Source organism: Coregonus lavaretus (genome assembly GCF_964263955.1).
Source record: "Coregonus lavaretus genome assembly, chromosome: 4".
Taxonomy (NCBI): domain Eukaryota; kingdom Metazoa; phylum Chordata; class Actinopteri; order Salmoniformes; family Salmonidae; genus Coregonus; species Coregonus lavaretus.
Genome location: NC_139991.1, coordinates 17,547,589 through 17,566,072, shown reverse-complemented (window position 1 = coordinate 17,566,072; position 18,484 = coordinate 17,547,589). Strand labels below are relative to the sequence as shown.

General features: G+C 40.1%; 1 protein-coding gene across 1 annotated transcript in view; it reads right to left on the bottom strand.

The window, feature by feature from the left end:
- Nucleotides 1-18,484, bottom strand: part of LOC311127243 (anoctamin-1-like) — a gene marked incomplete at its 5' end in the record, with an annotated part of 51,880 nt that overhangs the window by 17,139 nt on the left and 16,257 nt on the right. The window contains 6 exons of the mRNA XM_084159044.1: nt 929-1,003; nt 2,110-2,181; nt 3,700-3,782; nt 5,678-5,838; nt 7,585-7,719; nt 9,456-9,520. Of these exons, the coding sequence (XP_084015170.1) occupies nt 929-1,003; nt 2,110-2,181; nt 3,700-3,782; nt 5,678-5,838; nt 7,585-7,719; nt 9,456-9,520 (591 nt within the window). The remainder of the gene's footprint in view (nt 1-928; nt 1,004-2,109; nt 2,182-3,699; nt 3,783-5,677; nt 5,839-7,584; nt 7,720-9,455; nt 9,521-18,484) is intronic.

Genomic DNA, 18,484 nt, shown 5'->3' with positions numbered 1-18,484 from the left:
GATTTCTAGTGGAAAACATGAATTATGATAATGCACGAGCGGAGAGGAAGTTGTATCCATAGTTTCCGTGTTTGGCTTCCATGTTTTAAAAGCGTTCGAAAATGAGTTGGATAGTGGTTTTAGCTATATTTTTATAGAAACGATATAGGCCTTATGACCTTTTTAACCATTGTAGCACAGTTTCTATGTTCATAAGGATAATAAGAAAATATGTCAAAATTGAATAGCCTATGGGAAAAGTGTAAAAATTTGTATTAGCATCAGTAGGCTAAGTGACTGAAATGCATCAGAAAAGTATTGGAAAATTCAGGAAAACGTCATGATGGGATGTTAATTGCTTAATTAACTCAGGAATCACACCTGTGTGGAAGCACCTGCTTTCAATATACTTTGTATCCCTCATTTACTCCCTAATTTACCTGTAGGCCTAATTGTGCGTGTGCACAGAAGATCTGCATTGCTTTCAATTGCTAGACCGATGATCATGAGCACTCACCTCAACTTAGCTAACATTTCCCAGCCTAATTGTGTAACCAAATATTCAAACAGAGATTCAGTGAAAACAAAAATCAGACATGGATTGATTTATCAAGACGAATTCCCGTGCTTGTCTCAAGGCAGCACAATGCCGTGGTCCCAATCAAAACAGTGCTGAAATTACCATCTAGTTGACCACACACTGCAATTGCTTTACATTTATTATAACGGTTGGATGACTTTGGGAATTTCACGTAACCACGGCTCTATGAACTAAGCGACGCATTCAGTTGACAATTTTTTTTTTTTACACCATCACAGCAGCGCAAAACATTTGGGGCTAACCCAAAGTCATTCAGGGCTAAAGCCCTGAAATCCCGGTCCTAGTGACGTCCCTGGATCTAATACCACAGACTAACAAGATATGTGGGCCCTGGGCACATCAACTTACCATAAAAAGCATAATGAAAAGGCCAGTCAAATATGCTGGTGCACGGTCTGTACATGTCAGTTTCACTTTTTCATCCTGAAACAGAGTAATTAATACACAATCAGGTGAGAAATAAGAGCACACATAAAGAAGAAAACAAGCAGTAGTATCTATCTGACGGCGATCGTGACCTCAGCAGTGATTGCTTATGCTGACACGGCCATTTCCAAACAAGCCAGAGTGACTCTCGCCCCGAGCAGACTGACGCCGCTCCAACCAAGCACACATAATGGGAGCGAAACCGTGCGGTCAAATCGCATTTCAATGTGTATACGTTGTTTTTTTTTTTTAAAGAGGGTCAGCGACTTCAGACAGTGTTTCCAGATGAGCAAGACAATGTAATGACCCCTTCGTGGTCTGATGACAAAGGAGCTGACATGCATGAACTGCAGTTTTGCTGCTGAACAGAGGAAGCCAGACAGAAACAACCACCCTGGCATGTGCTGATATCCAACCTGTGCTAACTGTTGTTATACAGCAGTAAATAGAGACAGTGAAGGTTGTTCAGCTTATAGACTGCAGAGCATCTAAGACTAATAAAAGAGTTGATAGGAGTATCTGAGGGTGGGGGTATGGGTTGTGGACAACTCCAGGATACGTTACATTTTAGAGGAGAAGATGAGATGTGCATGTGGATACAGTGACAGTAGAATTTAGGTCATCTATATAGGAGTCCAACTTCAGATTGGAATTCTTAGGTGACATTAAAGTTCTGGACTGTGGCTAATATGTTTAACTTTACAATAGTGGAGTTCACGTGAGGCGACAAATTCCATGTGTTACGTTACAGTGCCTTTACTCATAGTGCATGCGTGTTTGCGAAAGGGAAATGTCGCCCAGAGAATTAAGAGAGGGGAGAAGCAGTCTGTGTGCTTCCATTAGGATGGTTCCAGCCCCCATCTTCGCACCAGCGAAACAGACAATTGATGCAGAAAAATAATAGACAGAGTAACACTGAACACATTAATTATCCAAAGGAAAAGTCCATATTGAAAGAGATGGACAACACAACATAAATAATCTTCAATAATTAATTTATTCTATGCATGGAAGCATACATAGAATAAATAAATAATTGAATATTATTTATGGTGTTTTTGACAGCCCACCAAGAGGCACATGAGGGATCGGAAAAGGCCTACCTTGGGAGACATATCCTGTTTCTTCAGGGTCTTCTGCATGACTTTGATCTCATACTCAGCCCTATGGTGGCCCTAGGGGGGACAGATACACATTAATAAACATGCTCGTCCAGCGGTATCACCTTAGCGGTATCAACACATTTTCCTCAAGATGGAGGAACTGACATCATCCAGGTCAAATGGCGTTTTTACCAGTTGTCAAGTACATAGCAGATGACAGAGTTTTTTGTGTGGGTGTTGCTAAGTGTTTCAGCTCAGCGCGGCGGGGTACACCAACATTTCTAGCATACAGGAGGAAATGTGTGACAGAACAATGTGAGTACAGTATCAGTAAGAGGGGATGCAGGCTTTCAAATATGAGTTTGGCATTCATGCATTTGGAAATATTTACTTTACCCTCATTCTGATAAAGACACCTATTAGAATACCTCTACAGGTGACATTAATTATCTTGCCGGTCTTCTTAACAACCTTAACCCCATCTACCAGTAAACAGAAACCACTGCATGTCACTTTATATTAAACAGAAGACAGCCCATAACTGTGCGAGCAGACAGAAACAGAGGAGGTAAAGCAAGTGTCTTTTAACCATCTCTGACATGCAAAGAGCCGATGGAGAACCACAGCAGTCAGTCATGAAGAACAGTTTACCAGACACCCTGGTGGTAAGGCAGGTATGAGGTAAGCAACTGTCAACTCTGCTACCATCAGTAGGTGCTGCCTAGTGCCTAAACGAAAAATATATATATAATGCTGAGGACAGGGGATGTTAAGAAGCACTTTAGTGAGAGAGAAAGAGAGAGAGAGAGAGAGAGAGAGACAAAGAAAGAGAGAGAGCGCGATAGAGAGGGAGAGACGCAGACGACAGGCAGATGGTAAGAGAGAGAACAGATATTCCTTTTATATCTAGACAAAAAAACACCTTCTTTATACTGCCTCTTCTTTATATCTAAAAAAGGGTGTGGGTAAAAAACGTGCTACATTAAATTCTGCCTCAAGACCTAGTCATCGTTGCGGTATTTTCTTTATTTTATCTCGTATTTCTTGTGTTTTTATTTGTGATTTGATGTTGTCTATATTGTTACTTTCATCACTACACTGTTGGGAAAGAGCTCACCAGTAAGCATTTCACTGTACTGTTTTACATCCGTTGTATCACGTGGCAAATAAACGTTGAAACTTGAAATGATGGCCAGATCACCACTAGCCTACTCCCACCCCTCAAAGTGGCAAATAAGGGACTGTTTGAAAGGGGGGTCATATAAACATTGACTTATTCTATTTTAGAGATAACATACCATGAATTCTGTCTGAAATAGATAAGTGTCAGAGTGAGGGAGAGTGTTATAAACCTTGTCCGGGGAAGTTGGTTAGTATTGAGTAACAGCAGCTGCAGAGGAAGCTGCTAGAAAATTAAGTTAATAAATAAATAAAATCTATTTCAAACCTTGTGCGCCTGCTTCAGGAACCACCATAATATAAAACATAAAAAACATGATTAAGAGAATAAATCATTTTTCATTGTTTATTGTATCAGATATTCATGTCCAAATTGGCCAAACAGGTTCCAAAGCAAGGGCATAGGCTCACCTCTTCCTCTTCAAAGCCAGTCAAATCCCAGATGTAATTGAGTCTCATTTGCCTTCTCTTCCAGTGCTCCATGAACATGGCAGCTGGGAAATAAAACACAACCCATCCTTAAAATCAGTCCCTCCAGGATTTTGGGATCAAAATTTGTTTAGCAAAATCAACAATTTCCTGCATATTATGCGTAGTCTCGAAAACCAGACACTAGGCAACAGTGTCTAGGGTCTGGTTTCAACGATGGACTCTTTTGGCATAGAGGAACTACGTCACTGCCTATGTCACTACTCTATCCGGGGTGGGTCCTCTTCAGACAGAAACTCTCCCAACAAATCACAAGGCAGACATGCCAGAACGTCGCGATTCAAAACCAAAGTTTGAAGGCAAACCTTTGCAGTGGTTTTAGTAAAGGTAGTTAATGCAAACTAGCCACTTGCGAAATGCACTCATTAAAAGTAACTTCTGATCTCCATCTTGCTAGCTACTATTTTGTATTTTATACAAGTGGATAGAGTACTGACTGATGTCGGCAGTGTTGAAGTTCCTCTATGCCAGGGGTATTCAACCTTTTCTTGCCCAGGGATCCCCTCCCAGGCAAACCGGCGGCCCAGGGATCCCAATCATACGTTAGCAAAAAATAAAATAATATGGCAAGGAGAAGTAATCAACATTTAAAAATAGTTTTTCATTATTTTGACCTCCCCACATAATTGGAAGAGAAAGCGTAAACTAACATAGCCCATAAGCTAGAAAGGTATCTCGAAACTCCTAAGAGCAGCTGTTTAAACAAAGGTTAGCAATGTGTTGGCAAAAATGTATGTCTAAGTCAAGAAAGCTTCCTAGCAGCCAGTTGCACTTGCCACACTGGTAGCCTATTCACGGGTGTTTTTTTAAAGCCTATGTCAGATACTCCAGTGAGTGTAATTGGCTCCAATTAGTGTAATTTGCTCAATTTTAGGAGTTGAGCCATAAAGTTGACATAATTAGAAATAAGATATTCTCCTCCTTTCTGCTGTAGGCATGTAATAAAAAAATAACATTTATTCTGTTGTTGCTAGCGATACATTGGGGAAAAATTGCAGACCCCCTGCAGTACTTTCGCAGACTCCTGGTTGAATACCCCTGCTCTATGCCAAAAGAGTCCAACATTGAAACCAGACCCTAGTCACTGCCTAGGGTCTGGTTTTCGAGACTACTATGCAAGGGCTTGCAAATTTGACCAATTACTGCACTATTACCACATAAAACAGTCAAATCACTGCAATATTATCCCATTAAAACTGACGGATCACCGCACTACAAAGAGGACTCGCAATTTCAACCAATCACGGCACATTTACCGCATAATATGGTTCAATCAAGTCACGTCAAAATGTTTCCCTCATCAGCGCACGTGTGACAAATTGGACAACGTTTTTGCATATTGCAATGAACAATATCAGAATTGCAGCAGTAAAATCAAGCATTTCTGCCCACAAGTATAATTTTTTTTATCACCACGAAATCCTGGAGTGACTGCTTAATGACTACAGTACGAGAAAGACATAGCAAAGTGAATGGACCAGGGTTTATACTTCAAATGCAGTATATTAAAAAAGATAAACATCTCTAAAACGCAAACAGGTTATGATCTTATCTCCTCCTAAAATAGGAAGCTAAAATCCAAACCATTACTACAATTTTAACTCAAAAGACGGTCTTATAATGGCAACTGACACTGGTCTCCCTGTGACTCTGCACAGCCTGGTCTCATAGACTAGACATAACATAGTAAATGTAAATCCGGGACACTCAAATTAGTATGATATGCTACGTTTGGTATGGTTACATAAGACAGATGGTTTTTTAAGGCAAAAATGAAAGCAGGGTGGGACCTGGCTGAGACCTGGTTGCCCTGCAGGACTCTGCCTGGTCCTGTGGTCTGTAGCAGATGGGATTGTTTTATTGGCAGAAGATGGGAGAGAACATGGGAGGGACGGCTCACCCCAGAGGGCCATGAAGATGGAGAAGAAGACGGTGGCCGGGTTGTCAAAAAGATGGCTGGCCCTGGCTGTGCCACATGCGGTCTTCAGCTTCCAGTAGCTGCAAGCGCGGTCACACAGTGGGCACATGGTGATGTTGTTTCTCGGATCACAAATCTCCATGCTGCGTGGGAGAAAAACATTAGTGGAACGCCTCAGTAAAAGAGATCTAACCATAATGATCAGCATCAACTCAGTTACCAGTTTTAGAGGTTATAGAGTCCAACAGCAAACGAGGAATGCAATAATGTAATAGTGAAATATTCTAGGGCAGGGCTCTCCAACCCTGTTCCAGGGGCCTTGTTTATCAAAGGTGCGTGCGCACACAAATACTAAATCTTGCCTGCGCCACTTCCCGCAAAGGTTGTTATTTATCAAATGTTGAACTTGACAGGAAAGTGTGCATATCTCCACACAAATCTCAGACCATGCATATGCACAACTTCTAGTGGTTGATCAACTGTATTGCAAGCAAATGTTGTCATTTGGGGGGAAATGGAGGTGGTTGATGAACAGTAATTATAATGATGGTAAGCTAATAAAAACATAGGTCTGCTGATAAAACGGATGTATTTGCCGTTGGTAAGAAGATCGCATAGCAGCATTTATTTACCGCTACACAACAAATATTAGCCTACAATTTATCCATCGCTCATTCAATAGCCAACCATGCTCGAAAGTAAATCGAATGGTAGCCTATGACGGTATGGGTAGGCTACAGTATTGCTGTGCAATAGGAGCACGACATAATGGCCTATTTCATCTCAGAGCTATACCAAGGCAGGAGATATGAACGGGAGATAGAAACACAATCATGTATTGATAAACAAAATACTGAACAACAATATGTATTTTGTATAGAAGTGTTGGCTGTTCAATAGACAATCAATCTTGTAGAATGCCAGTGTTTTGCACTCGGTATAGGCAGCATTCATTTTTTGTTTAAAGAAGTTACTGCAAAAACATACTGCCCACACCTCTACAGAAATGTGATCAAATTTGCCATTGCACTTTCTTTTATAAACTGTCATGGTCCAGTTCCAACATCTCCAGCAAATCAGGGCATTTTTGGTACCATAAAAGGTGAATAGAGGGCGTTTTCTAGGCGGGGTTGTAACGCTCGTTAACGAGCGCAGAAATACAGTATGGCTCTGATTTATCAATGAAAACATGCGTATATGTTGCATACAACAGTTTGTTGAGCATGCAAATCCTAGACTCCACAGACGCCAGAATCTAGTGAGAAATGTATGCACGGTTGACAAATGAGGCCCCTGGAGAGCTACCGTACTGTAGGTTCACTCCAACCCTAATCTAGCGCACCGGATTCTAATAATTAGCTGGTTGATAAGCTGAATCAGGTTCGTTACAACTGCGGTTGGAGCAAAAACCTACAGGATGATAGCTCTCCAGGGAATGTCCTGAAGGGATATGTGATCATAAAATTGGTCTGCCACCCACTCGTTCTGCTCTAGATAGACTGTTTGTGTTGTGGCAATAACCACAGGAGCATTGGTTTAGGGCCAAGATGACACACTGTCATAACTGGTAGAGTCTCTTAACTCAGGCCAGCAGACTGAGAATATAAAAGGCAGGTAGGGGCGCTTATAGATACATACAGATAAAATACCAAGAACGCACAGACTCAAAATGAAAAGCAATTACAAAACATCACGGCATGTCTGTGCCAGGCAACTATTACAACACTGTATTTAGCAACTCTTACAACAATGGGTTATTGATAAACCATCACTAGTGCTTCCAAGCCATTAGAAATCTAAATTATGGTCTAGGTGTAAGTGAAGTTTTAGGTGAAATTGTTTATAGTTGTGGGTTTAATTGTAGTTGTAGTTGTGGGAGGTCAGTGTACCTGGGAATGTCATTGTCCACAGTGGCACAGCCGTACAGGAACACTATGACCCCCACTATGGCAGCAGGGATCAGCATCTGGGTGTAAACCCCCAGCCAGGCAAAGTACAGGCCAATCTTCTCCCCAAAGTACTTCCTGCAGGAGAAGAAGGAAAGCAGCACTGAGTACATACAGTACCAGTCAAACGTTTGGACACGCCAACTCATTCAAGGGTTTTTCTTTATTTGTACAATTTTCTACATTGTAGAATAATAAGGAAGACATCAAAACTATGAAATAACACATATGGAATCATGTAGTAACCAAAAGTGTTCAACAAAACTCAATTTATATTTGAGATTCGTCAAATAGCCACCCTTTGCCTTGATGACAGCTTTGCACACTCTTGGCATTCTCTCAACCAGCTTCATGAGGTAGTCACCTGGAATGCATTTCAATTAACAGGTGTGCCTTCTTAAAAGTTAATTTGTGGAATTTCTTTCCTAAATGCCTTTGAGCCAATCAGTTGTGTTGTGACAAGATAGGGGGGTATACAGAAGATGGCCCTATTTGGTAAAAGACCAAGTCCATTTTATGGCAAGAACAGCTCAAATAAGCAAAGAGAAACGACAGTCCATCATTACTTTAAGACATGAAGGTCAGTCAATACGGAAAATCTCAAGAACTTTTAAAGTTTCTTCAAGTGCAATCGCAAAAACCATCAAGTGCTATGATGAAACGGGCTCTCATCAAGACCGCCACAGGAATGGAATACCCCTAGTCACCTCTGCTGCAGAGGAGAAGTTCATTAGAGTTACCAGCCTCAGAAATTGCAGCCCAAATAAATGCTTCACAGAGTTCAAGTAACAGACACATCTCAACATCAACTGTTCAAAGGGGACTATGTGAATCAGGCCTTCATGGTCGAATTGCTGCAAAGAAACCACTACTAAAGGACACCAATAAGAAGAAGAGACCAGCTTGGGCCAAGAAACACGAGCAATGGACATTAGACCGGTGGAAATTTGTCCTTTGGTCTGGAGATTTTTGGTTCCAACCGCCGTGTCTTGTGAGACGCGGTGTGGGTAAACTGATGATCTCCGCATGTGTATTTCCCACCGTAAAGCATGGAGGAGGAGGTGTTATGCTGTGGGGGTGCTTTGCTTGTGACACTGTCTGTGATTTATTTAGAATTCAAGGCACACTTAACCAGCATGGCTACCACAGCATTCTGCAGCGATACGCCATCCTATCCGGTTTGGGCTTAGTGGGACTATCATTTGTTTTTCAACAGGACAATGACCCAACACACCTCCAGCGTGTGTAAGGGCTATTTTACCAAGAAGGAGAGTGATGGAGTGCTGCATCAGTTGACCTGGCCTCCACAATTCCCCGACCTTAACCAAATTGAGATGGTTTGGGATGAGTCGGACCACAGAGTGAAGGAAAAGCAGCCAACAAGTGCTCAGTATATGTGGGAACGCCGTCAAGACTGTTGGAAAAGCATTCCAGGTGAAGCTGGTTGAGAGAATGCCAAGAGTGTGAAAGCTGTCATCAAGGCAAAGGGTGGCTATTTGAAGATTCTCAAATGTAAAATATATTTTGATTTGTTTTAACACTTTTTTGTTTACTACATGATTCCATATGTGTTATTTCATCGTTTTGATGTCTTCACTATTATTCTACAATGTAAAAAAATATATATAGTAAATAGTAGGTGTGTCCAATCTTTTGACTGGTAGTGTACATCAGGAATCAGTTCAGATATGGTGGTTAACTAACATTAACTCAAGCCAATTATATAATGCTTTGTCTGTTTGATTGCTCCAAGACAGTATAGTATATAGTCTCTGCTTTGTCATGTCCTAGAGTTTAGAGCAGGATTCTCTCACCTGATTAGTCCAATTGGTTGGTACTTGTAGAAGACACTGTAGCTTGCCCATTCTTCATACAAGATCTGATGAGACAATAACGGGTAAAACAACATTTTTAATGAAACAAAATACTTAGTGAGGCAAATCCATGATGGAAGACAATTTAATTAAATGACTATTTAATCGAGCTTATTATCTTACCTCTGAGACTCTCATTATAGAACAGAGGAGAAGTCGGTTTGGGATCATAAATGATTGAAATTCATCATGCCGATTATGCATTTAAAAAATGCCGATAGGAAACGGTCAGTCCCATCACAAAGCCCTTATGAAATATTGCATGGCCGTTACTAGTCACAGCTGTGCTGTGATCTCAATGCTATATTTGCAGCCTTAGTTTTGCCAAATTCAAAGTACAGTACCTGTGTGATTGAGTACATCTGTACACAGAATCAGTGCCATTAAGGCCCAGGGGCCGGTTGCATAACATTTGTTATTTTCCCCTGATATTTTCCCTTAAAGCTTCCTTAAAATGTTTTGTGCAACTGACTAAAGTTAAGTTGAATTCCCCCCCTAAATTAAGTAAAAAAAGTTAAGGGTGCCTATGAAGTCCCTTAACTGCTTCATTCAGTATGGATATCAATGTAAACAGCATTTGTGGAGGTGAATGTTACTTTCATCTGCCCTGGTTACAATAGGAAAACATCATCCAGCTAAGCTACTTAACTAAACAATGGAAGATGCACAATCCATAGCTACAAAGCTAGCTGGCTAGTTAGCTAGCTACTCTGTAAGCTAGCTTGAAGTGCTCAAAACTAATAGAAACAAGTTGAGAAAGAAGTAACAACAAGGAACGTGGTGTATTATCTTCTGAAGCAATTTGGCTATCCTGTCTTGATTGTAGAAGTTCTATTTTGCTAGATCACAAAATAAATGTGATCTCTTTGATGAGACGTTTAGTCAGTGAATCAGGCCATCTCCATGGTAACCAGATACTATTTCTTCAGTACATGCCTTCAAACTACCATAAAACCCCTTAACCTGTTCAACTCTGACCCACTCTGGTGGCATTTTCTAAATTACGCATAATATTGTATACTACCTACATTAACTACGTTTCGGTTCCAAAACTATAAGTCCTACAAACACATTCTTAGTACTGGTAGAACGGTAAGAACTGTGGGACTCCGATAAAGGTGTCAGAAACAATGTGACTACTACAGAGCCCAAGATACAGCAGACCAAACAAAACACATTTACATTTGTTTTTCATAGGGTGGGGGTCCCCCCCAATTGTCCCCATGTTGGGGAATAAGAGGCTTGAAAGTCTAGGTTTGAGATAAAATATGTCACCAATTACTGTTCCAAAAGGAATGTAAAAAAAGTATGAATTTCTTTGGGACAGATCTTTTACGTAATGGTGGCACTCTAAACATGTGCAAATCCCCATTGGAACACAGCCATTTTTAAAGTGCAGGGCTTGTGTAACGTGCCATACCTTCATTTTATACATATGAGGAGAAAGCTGAAGTCTCTACCGATCCATTGATGTAAATATATCCTTTGTCTGATTCCCAGTTCGTCCACTAGAAAGCAGTAGGAGATCACATGACGTCTCTTGGACACTTGAAACTAGTTGAGTCTGGCTTGGGTAGTGAGTCTCCTCTCAGCCCAAAATGGCACAGTGAATTGGAACAACCGCTAAGAGTTTAACAGGTTTTACGTATGCCTTTACATGAGGATAAATTTGAGGGTCTCTATGCAACGTCCTTAAAACCCTTTCCTGCAGTCAAATGACCAAGTGGCCTCATGGGTGGAATGTTATTAATAATATAAATATTTTTCACTATTTCATAATTAATAAACATTTATTTTTTAAACACAGAAAATCCGGTGTTTCTATGTCAACTGGTTCTTATATTTCAGTCTTCTGTGATGTATATAAAGTGTAATATTGGGACGCCAACAAAAAATGTAATACATTTCAACATTTCTTTTTTTAAAGTCCATAACCATGTGTGTGAGGTGCATACCTTTGTTTCAAAGTATATTTGTTTAAGACTACCAAGAAACACTCCGTGACCCTGATTTAGCCCACTGCAGTAAAAGGTTAAACAATTCCCTTAGGTAAGGGAAAATTATTCCTTAAGGTAAACCCTTAAGTACGGAAGTCCAGAGAGGATATATGAATACAAAATAAAAATGTCCCTCTATGTGGAGATCACAACTTATTTATCTCATGATCACTACATAACAAAAGTTGTTTTGTCGAGATCACGAGATAAAAGTACCCCGCATCATCCATTCATTTGTTCAGATGCACAATAACCACCTCATCAAGGAGCTCTGTGGCTGCGTTGATTGCAATGCAGGGCATTTAAGCCCTGAACAATGCCTGACAGGTAGCCTTGTCTCCCAGGCTGTGTGCCGCCCCCAAGACCCCAGCCAGTCGCATGCAAGGAACAACGCAGCTAACTTGGCTAGTCTTGTTAGCTAGCAAGCTAGCTTGTTATCTGTGCTGGTTGTTAACTTGCATTACTGATAGGTGTATGAGGGACACATGTTTTGTGTTAATATTAAAAAATGTACAGTGAGTGAGCTCCATTCCTGACAGGCTGATCACATTCAATTTCAGCTTCAGAGGTTGGTAAGTCAGGATGCTGCCTTGTAGGCTGTTTCATAAGTAAGGCTCCTTTTAGGCAGATTATCTGTCAAAATGCTTTATAGGCAGATGCATATCTGATCCAGGGGTTGAGCTCTTTTCCTGGCAGGCTGATCATTCAATAGCAGCGTCAGAGGCCGATAAGCCAGGATGCTGCTTTGTAGGCTGTTTCATATGTAAGGCTCCTTGCAGACAGCATACAAGGCAGCATCCTCACTTATCAGCCTCTGAGGCTGCTTTCGAATCTGATCAGCCTGTCAGGAATAGAGCTCACCCACTCTGTAAACTTAAATTATCCATATAACATGAAGTGGGTCATTCTACAGATTCGGTGACATTTCAGTATTGTCAGTGTCCCAAGATGTACTAGTGTTATAACTTGTCAGAACATTTATCAAACTACACTTAAATTACAACATTTCAAAGTTTTACATGTTTTTAATATGGAGTAGAGAATATGATTTTAAACAGAGATGAATTTCAATACTTATATGTTTGCTTTTCTTAGGAGTATTAAGAATTTCGCCTGTCCCTATTGACCATCATGCAAATGGCGTGACTCATTTTGAGTACACAGTGTTAAATAATAATGCTTTTTTTTTGTTAAATTAATTGTATATGCCCCCTTATTATGCATAATCCATTTTCTCAGCATAAGACATTTTATTTTCTGAGAAATTCAGGCTTTTACCCCTGTCCTTGTATTTCTTTCAACCCCGTAACGCAACAATACCCCCACTCACAATTAAATAATGGTTTGATCCTGTGGACATCATTTATGAGGAAGTGACATCATACAAGTCTTCAGAGAAGCCTGGTGTGACAAGTGGTAAGCTGCTCTCTCACTTTTTATAAATATTTCATGTTTTTTAAGCACATATGGGCTTTGTCAATCTCAGGTATTCAACTCTGTTGGGGGGGGGGGAATTCATAGTTAAGATTTTACCAATAATTGTTTTTATAGCTATGAAGTATAACAATGTCTTTTGTTGAATAAGGCCATGTGGCACACTGCTAGCTGCTAGCATCCCGAATTAGCAACAGATTAGCACAAAATCTTCAACTCTGTCACATTCAACCCCATCACATTTTTCAATGTTACGGGGTTGAATGGCTGTTACAGGGTTGAATAGCTGTTAAATCTTAGCAATATTTAATGTATATTGCTTAATACCAATCATATTTTCTTGTTGAATGTTTGTTGTTTACGGTTTTACAGTATCAACTAAAAGTACGAGGAATTTTTGAAAATAATAACTTTAAAAAAGTGACAATTAATTTGTTCTCTCTCCTATATACATTGACATATTTAGGAGTATTATCTGCAAGTTCATGTTCATTTTACTACATAGTGATTAAAAGGATACAATATTTAGTCTTGAAGAGTAAGCAGGTCATTGACTTGACCTTGACCTACAATTTCAGATTCAACAATGGAAAAAACAGCAGCAGAAAGGAAACACACATAGAGAGGAAGGTGAGGGACATCCGCGCGCCGGTGGTCAGGTAATTCTCCTGGAAATGTAAGATCTTTAAGACACGAGGTGGTGGTGGTCATGGACACACAATCAACAGAAAATAAAGTTTTGTTGTTTATAGCATAATTTGGTAATGCATAAAAAGACTAGAGAATGTAAATGAAGACTAGTCTAAAAAGACATACAGTATACTGCCTTGGCAACTGGTGCGTGAGGGGTTCATGTTCACTAGCCGACTGGTTTGTACTGACATATTTAGGAGTATTATCTGCAAGTTCACGTTCATTTTACTACATAGTGATTAAAAGGATACAGTAATTAGTTTTGGAGAGTAAACTGGTCATTGACTTGACCTTGACCTACAATTTCAGATTCAACAATGGCAAAAACAGCAGCAGAAAGGCAAAGAGAGTACAGGGCAAGAAGAAATGCTGATCCAGAACGAAGGGAAAAGTACCTCAGGAGTGAACGCATGAGATGGACAAAATATGTTTTAGCAGGAAAGAAGAAAGGAATAGGAGATCTAGATAAGAGAGGTCAAAAGATGAGGAGAACGGGATGGAGAAAAGCGAAGGAGCGGCAAAAGCAAAGGGAAATGGCTGTTAATACTATTGCCACCCCTCCACAAAGTCCTGATAGAGACGTGGTGATGTCACATGAGCCCACAAGGTTAGGAAAAAGATTGTGTGTGTGAGAGAGAGAGAGAGAGAGAGAGAGAGAGAGAGAGAGAGAGAGAGAGAGAGAGAGAGAGAGAGAGAGAGAGAGAGAGAGAGAGAGAGAGAGAGAGAGAGAGAGAGAGAGAATAGGAGTGCAAAGGAGTGCATACAAATATGATTTCTGGTAACTTTGTACACTATTTCTTCAAAACTGCTTAGACATATTCACATTGTAATAGTATCCTTAACATTTATTTATACTGCTTATGAACGTACCTTGTTATGATTTGATACAATAAATAAAATTGAATTGAATTGTCTATTTGTTTGTTTTAGACAATCTGTGAAGGGGAAGAAAAAATCAAGAAAGACAAAAGACAAATTGAGAAAGCAGGTAGCTGATTTACAGAAATGTCTTGATGAAGAAAGGAGGGCCAAAGAAAAGTAAAAAAAAAGGCTCCAGCGTTTAGAAAAGAAGACTTCGTCAAAATCCACAGCTGTACCAAGTGATGTCAGAAGATCTGCACTGCATCACACAGCACTCGTTGCTCAAATAAAGGAGCATTATAAAAATGCAAAAACTGAACGAGAGAAGCAAATTATATCCAGAGTAGTGGCAGGTAACATTATTAAGAAGTATAGACTGCAATCATTTTCAGAGTCTGCTTTGGGTTTTTCAAAGAAACGCTGGAAGCTCACAGGCAGTGTATCTACATTTCAAAGAAAGAAAATCTCAAACTTTGTGGACATCAAGAAGAGGGTGAGGGATTTCTTCACACGTGATGATATCAGTAGAATGACCACTGGCAAAAAGCAAACTAAAACAAAGAACAAACAGAAGATGCAGAAGAGGTTCCTCCTTGACACGTTGAAAAATCTGCATAGGAAGTTTCTTGCAGAGAACACAGAAGAAATTTCATACTCCATGTTCAGCCGCCTCCGGCCTTTCTGGGTGGTTTACCCTTCCCTTGCTGATCGGGACACTTGTATGTGTAAGCTTCACGAAAACCTGACCTTTGTCGCAGAGAAGCTCAAACAAATTAAGCTTATTGAATCGTCAGTGCTTGAAGATTTAGTTGAAAGTGTGTGTTGTAGTTCCTTGAATAAGCAGTGCATGTACGGTGAATGTGAACAATGCAAGAACCAAACAGTTCCAATGTCAAGCTTGTATGCTGCTGATGAAAATGTTGTCTTTCTCCAGTGGATGGTCAAAGAAAAGCAAAGAAAAAATGAGGAAGGTCAAACAGTAAAAGTCACTGTGAAGGATGAGGTAAACATGACGCAGGAACAACTAGTACAGTTGTTTCATACGCTCCTCTTTAGGTTTCGGAAACATCTTTTCAACATTAAACAGCAGTATGCTTACTGTCGCGAACTAAAGAAAAACATGTCTGCAGATGAGTGCCTTATCCATATTGATTTTTCAGAAAACTTCACCTGCAGATATGGGACAGAGATACAGTCTGTTCACTTTGGTTCATCTCATGAACAGGCCGTCCTCCACACAGGTGTCCTCTACGTTGGACAGAATCAGCAACCAACTTGCTTCACCACCATTTCTCCATCAAGGAATAAGGCTCCTCCTGCTATCTGGGCACACCTCAGTCCTGTGCTTGATGACCTGCAACATACCCACCCCAACATATCAACAGTACACTTCTTCAGCGATGGCCCTTGTACCCAGTACAGGCAAAAAGGCAATTTCTTTCTGTTCAGCACAGAACTGGCCAAGAGGGGCTTGAGGGCAGGGTCTTGGAATTTCTTTGAAGCAGGGCATGGGAAGGGAGCACCAGATGGTGTTGGTGCAACCCTAAAAAGAACCACAGACAGGCTGATAAGTCAAGGATGTGACATCCCAAATGCTCATACTCTGTACAGGGTCTTAGAGGAGAACAACACTGCCATCAAGCTTTACTTCATTGAAGACGAGGCCATCGAGAAAGCCGTCCAAGGTATGCCAGCCAATTTGCCAGTAGTTCCATCCACAATGCGGATCCACCAAGTTGTTTGTGTGGCTGCAAGGCAAATTGCCTACCGTGATGTAAGCTGTATGTGCACAGTCCACAACAAGAAACTGGAATGCCAGTGTTTCAATACACAACATTTCACATTTACCCCTAAAGTTACATCAGTCGTGTCACAGAGGGAGGTTGATTGGGCAAATCCAGACATATGCGGGAAATGGTGCGTGGCCAAATATGATGACGATTTCTATCCCAGAATAATTCTAGCCACAGATGAATCCCATGTGCAGGTCAAATGCATGTGCTGTGCTGGACCAAATAGGTACTTCTGGCCACTTCTTGATGATATCCTGTGGTATCCATTTGAGGACATCTTGGAACACATTGATCCCCCTAAACCGGTGACTTCTAGGCACATGGAAATACAGAAGGAAGTGTGGGCTAGGCTCTCTCAGTAAAAATGGTGAACAAACTGTAGGCTTACCTATAGGTTATTAATGTTAAGATGTTTGCTTAATGTTCAAACATTCAAACAACACAGACATTCCTGCCATTACTCTGGATATTTCTATGAAATCAATGAAATGTTGTAACTGTTGTTAGTTTATTAATGTGTTTTAATCTGTCTAGATTTCATCTTGATTGTTTAAACTTTAAAAGCTATGTTGACAGTAGTGTAAAATGTTAAAAAATGGCAACATGTGACCTATATAGGTTATCAATGTTAAGATGTTTGCTCAATGTTCAAACAGACTCCTGCCATTATCAGATGGATATTTTTATGAAATCAATGAAATGTTGTTACTGTTATTAGTTCATTAATGTTTTTTACTCTGTCTAGCTTTCATCTAGATTCTTTAGATTTTAAAAGCTATGTTGACAGTAGGTTTAAAAATGTTTAAAATGTTTAAAAAATGGCAACATGTTAGTGATCTCAAAAGATAAAACATATGACACGTGATGCTTTTCACTCAACCCTGTTACATGATTTTCAACCCTGTTGCGGTGCATTCATCCCTGTTACGAGATTATTTTTTTACATTTTTGTATTAAATACACAAAATATAACATCAATAGTGTTTTTATTGTGTGTATTAAATCAGGGTAAATAAGGCTATTTCAATTTTGTCAGGAATTACGCAGCATTCTTGCACATTTCTTGCGAAAATGTGGAGTTAGATTAGACATTTCTTCATCGTAAACTGGAAAGGATGGTGCTGGTCAGTTTTTCTTGATTTTCTCTTTAATTACAATATGCCATTATTTACAAGGGATATCTAAACTGTGAGATTATGCCAGAAGCTGATCTCAAGCTTATTGGAAAAATGAATAGTTGAATAACAAAATGACTGTGACGGGGTTGAATTAAATTGGGACTTGTTTGAGAAAATAATACAGAATAATAACTTAATACTCTACATTGAGATGGGAAAAGGTATTTTCTATCAAGTACACACATTACTTTGTCACATCAAATAAAAAAAAGCTTAAGATTTTAATGTTCATTGTTTCATCCTCCTCAATCACAAAAGGCACCGAATCTGTAGAATGACCCAAGTGTCCCTTACAATTATACACATATCAGTTATGCAAGCAACAACCAGCATGGATAACAAGCTAGCTAACAAGACTACCTAGGTAGCTCACGCGCTCACTCACAAGAGTAGGCAAGTTAGTTGCGTTGTTGCTTGCATGCGATTGGCTGTGGTCATTGGGGTGGCGCACAGCCTCGGAGACAGTGCTGCCTTTCAGGCATCGTTCAGGGCTTAAATGCCCCACGAGTTCAGAAGCTCTTAGCTCAAGGTAAGGGACATTTAGCTTGCTAACATTCTAACTTAGAAACTGATAATGAGCTCCAAACACAAATGAAAGCATGATGTTAGCATGAAATGTACCATCCCTTAGTGTATAAATCAATAGAAACGTACGCGCTGATCCACTGTGGGCTCTGCCGCCTCAGCCATACTGACAATCCAGCATCATTACGTCCACTCCTATTTATAGAGTTTATCTTGTGATCTCGACAAGACAACTTTTGTTATGTTGTGATCATGATATAAATAAGTTGTGATCTCGATAACGAGGGAATTATTTGTATTAATATGTCCTCTCTGGACTTCCATACTTCAGGCCCAGATTCTGTGGTCTGTGTCGTCTGACAGTAGGCGGTTCAAGCTCAAGGTCATCCTTGAGCATCAAATGTTATTTAGACGACTCACATATTGCTCATCATTAGTCGCTAACGTGCATCTACATGAAATTATATAAGTGAATTTCATTGTTGGTC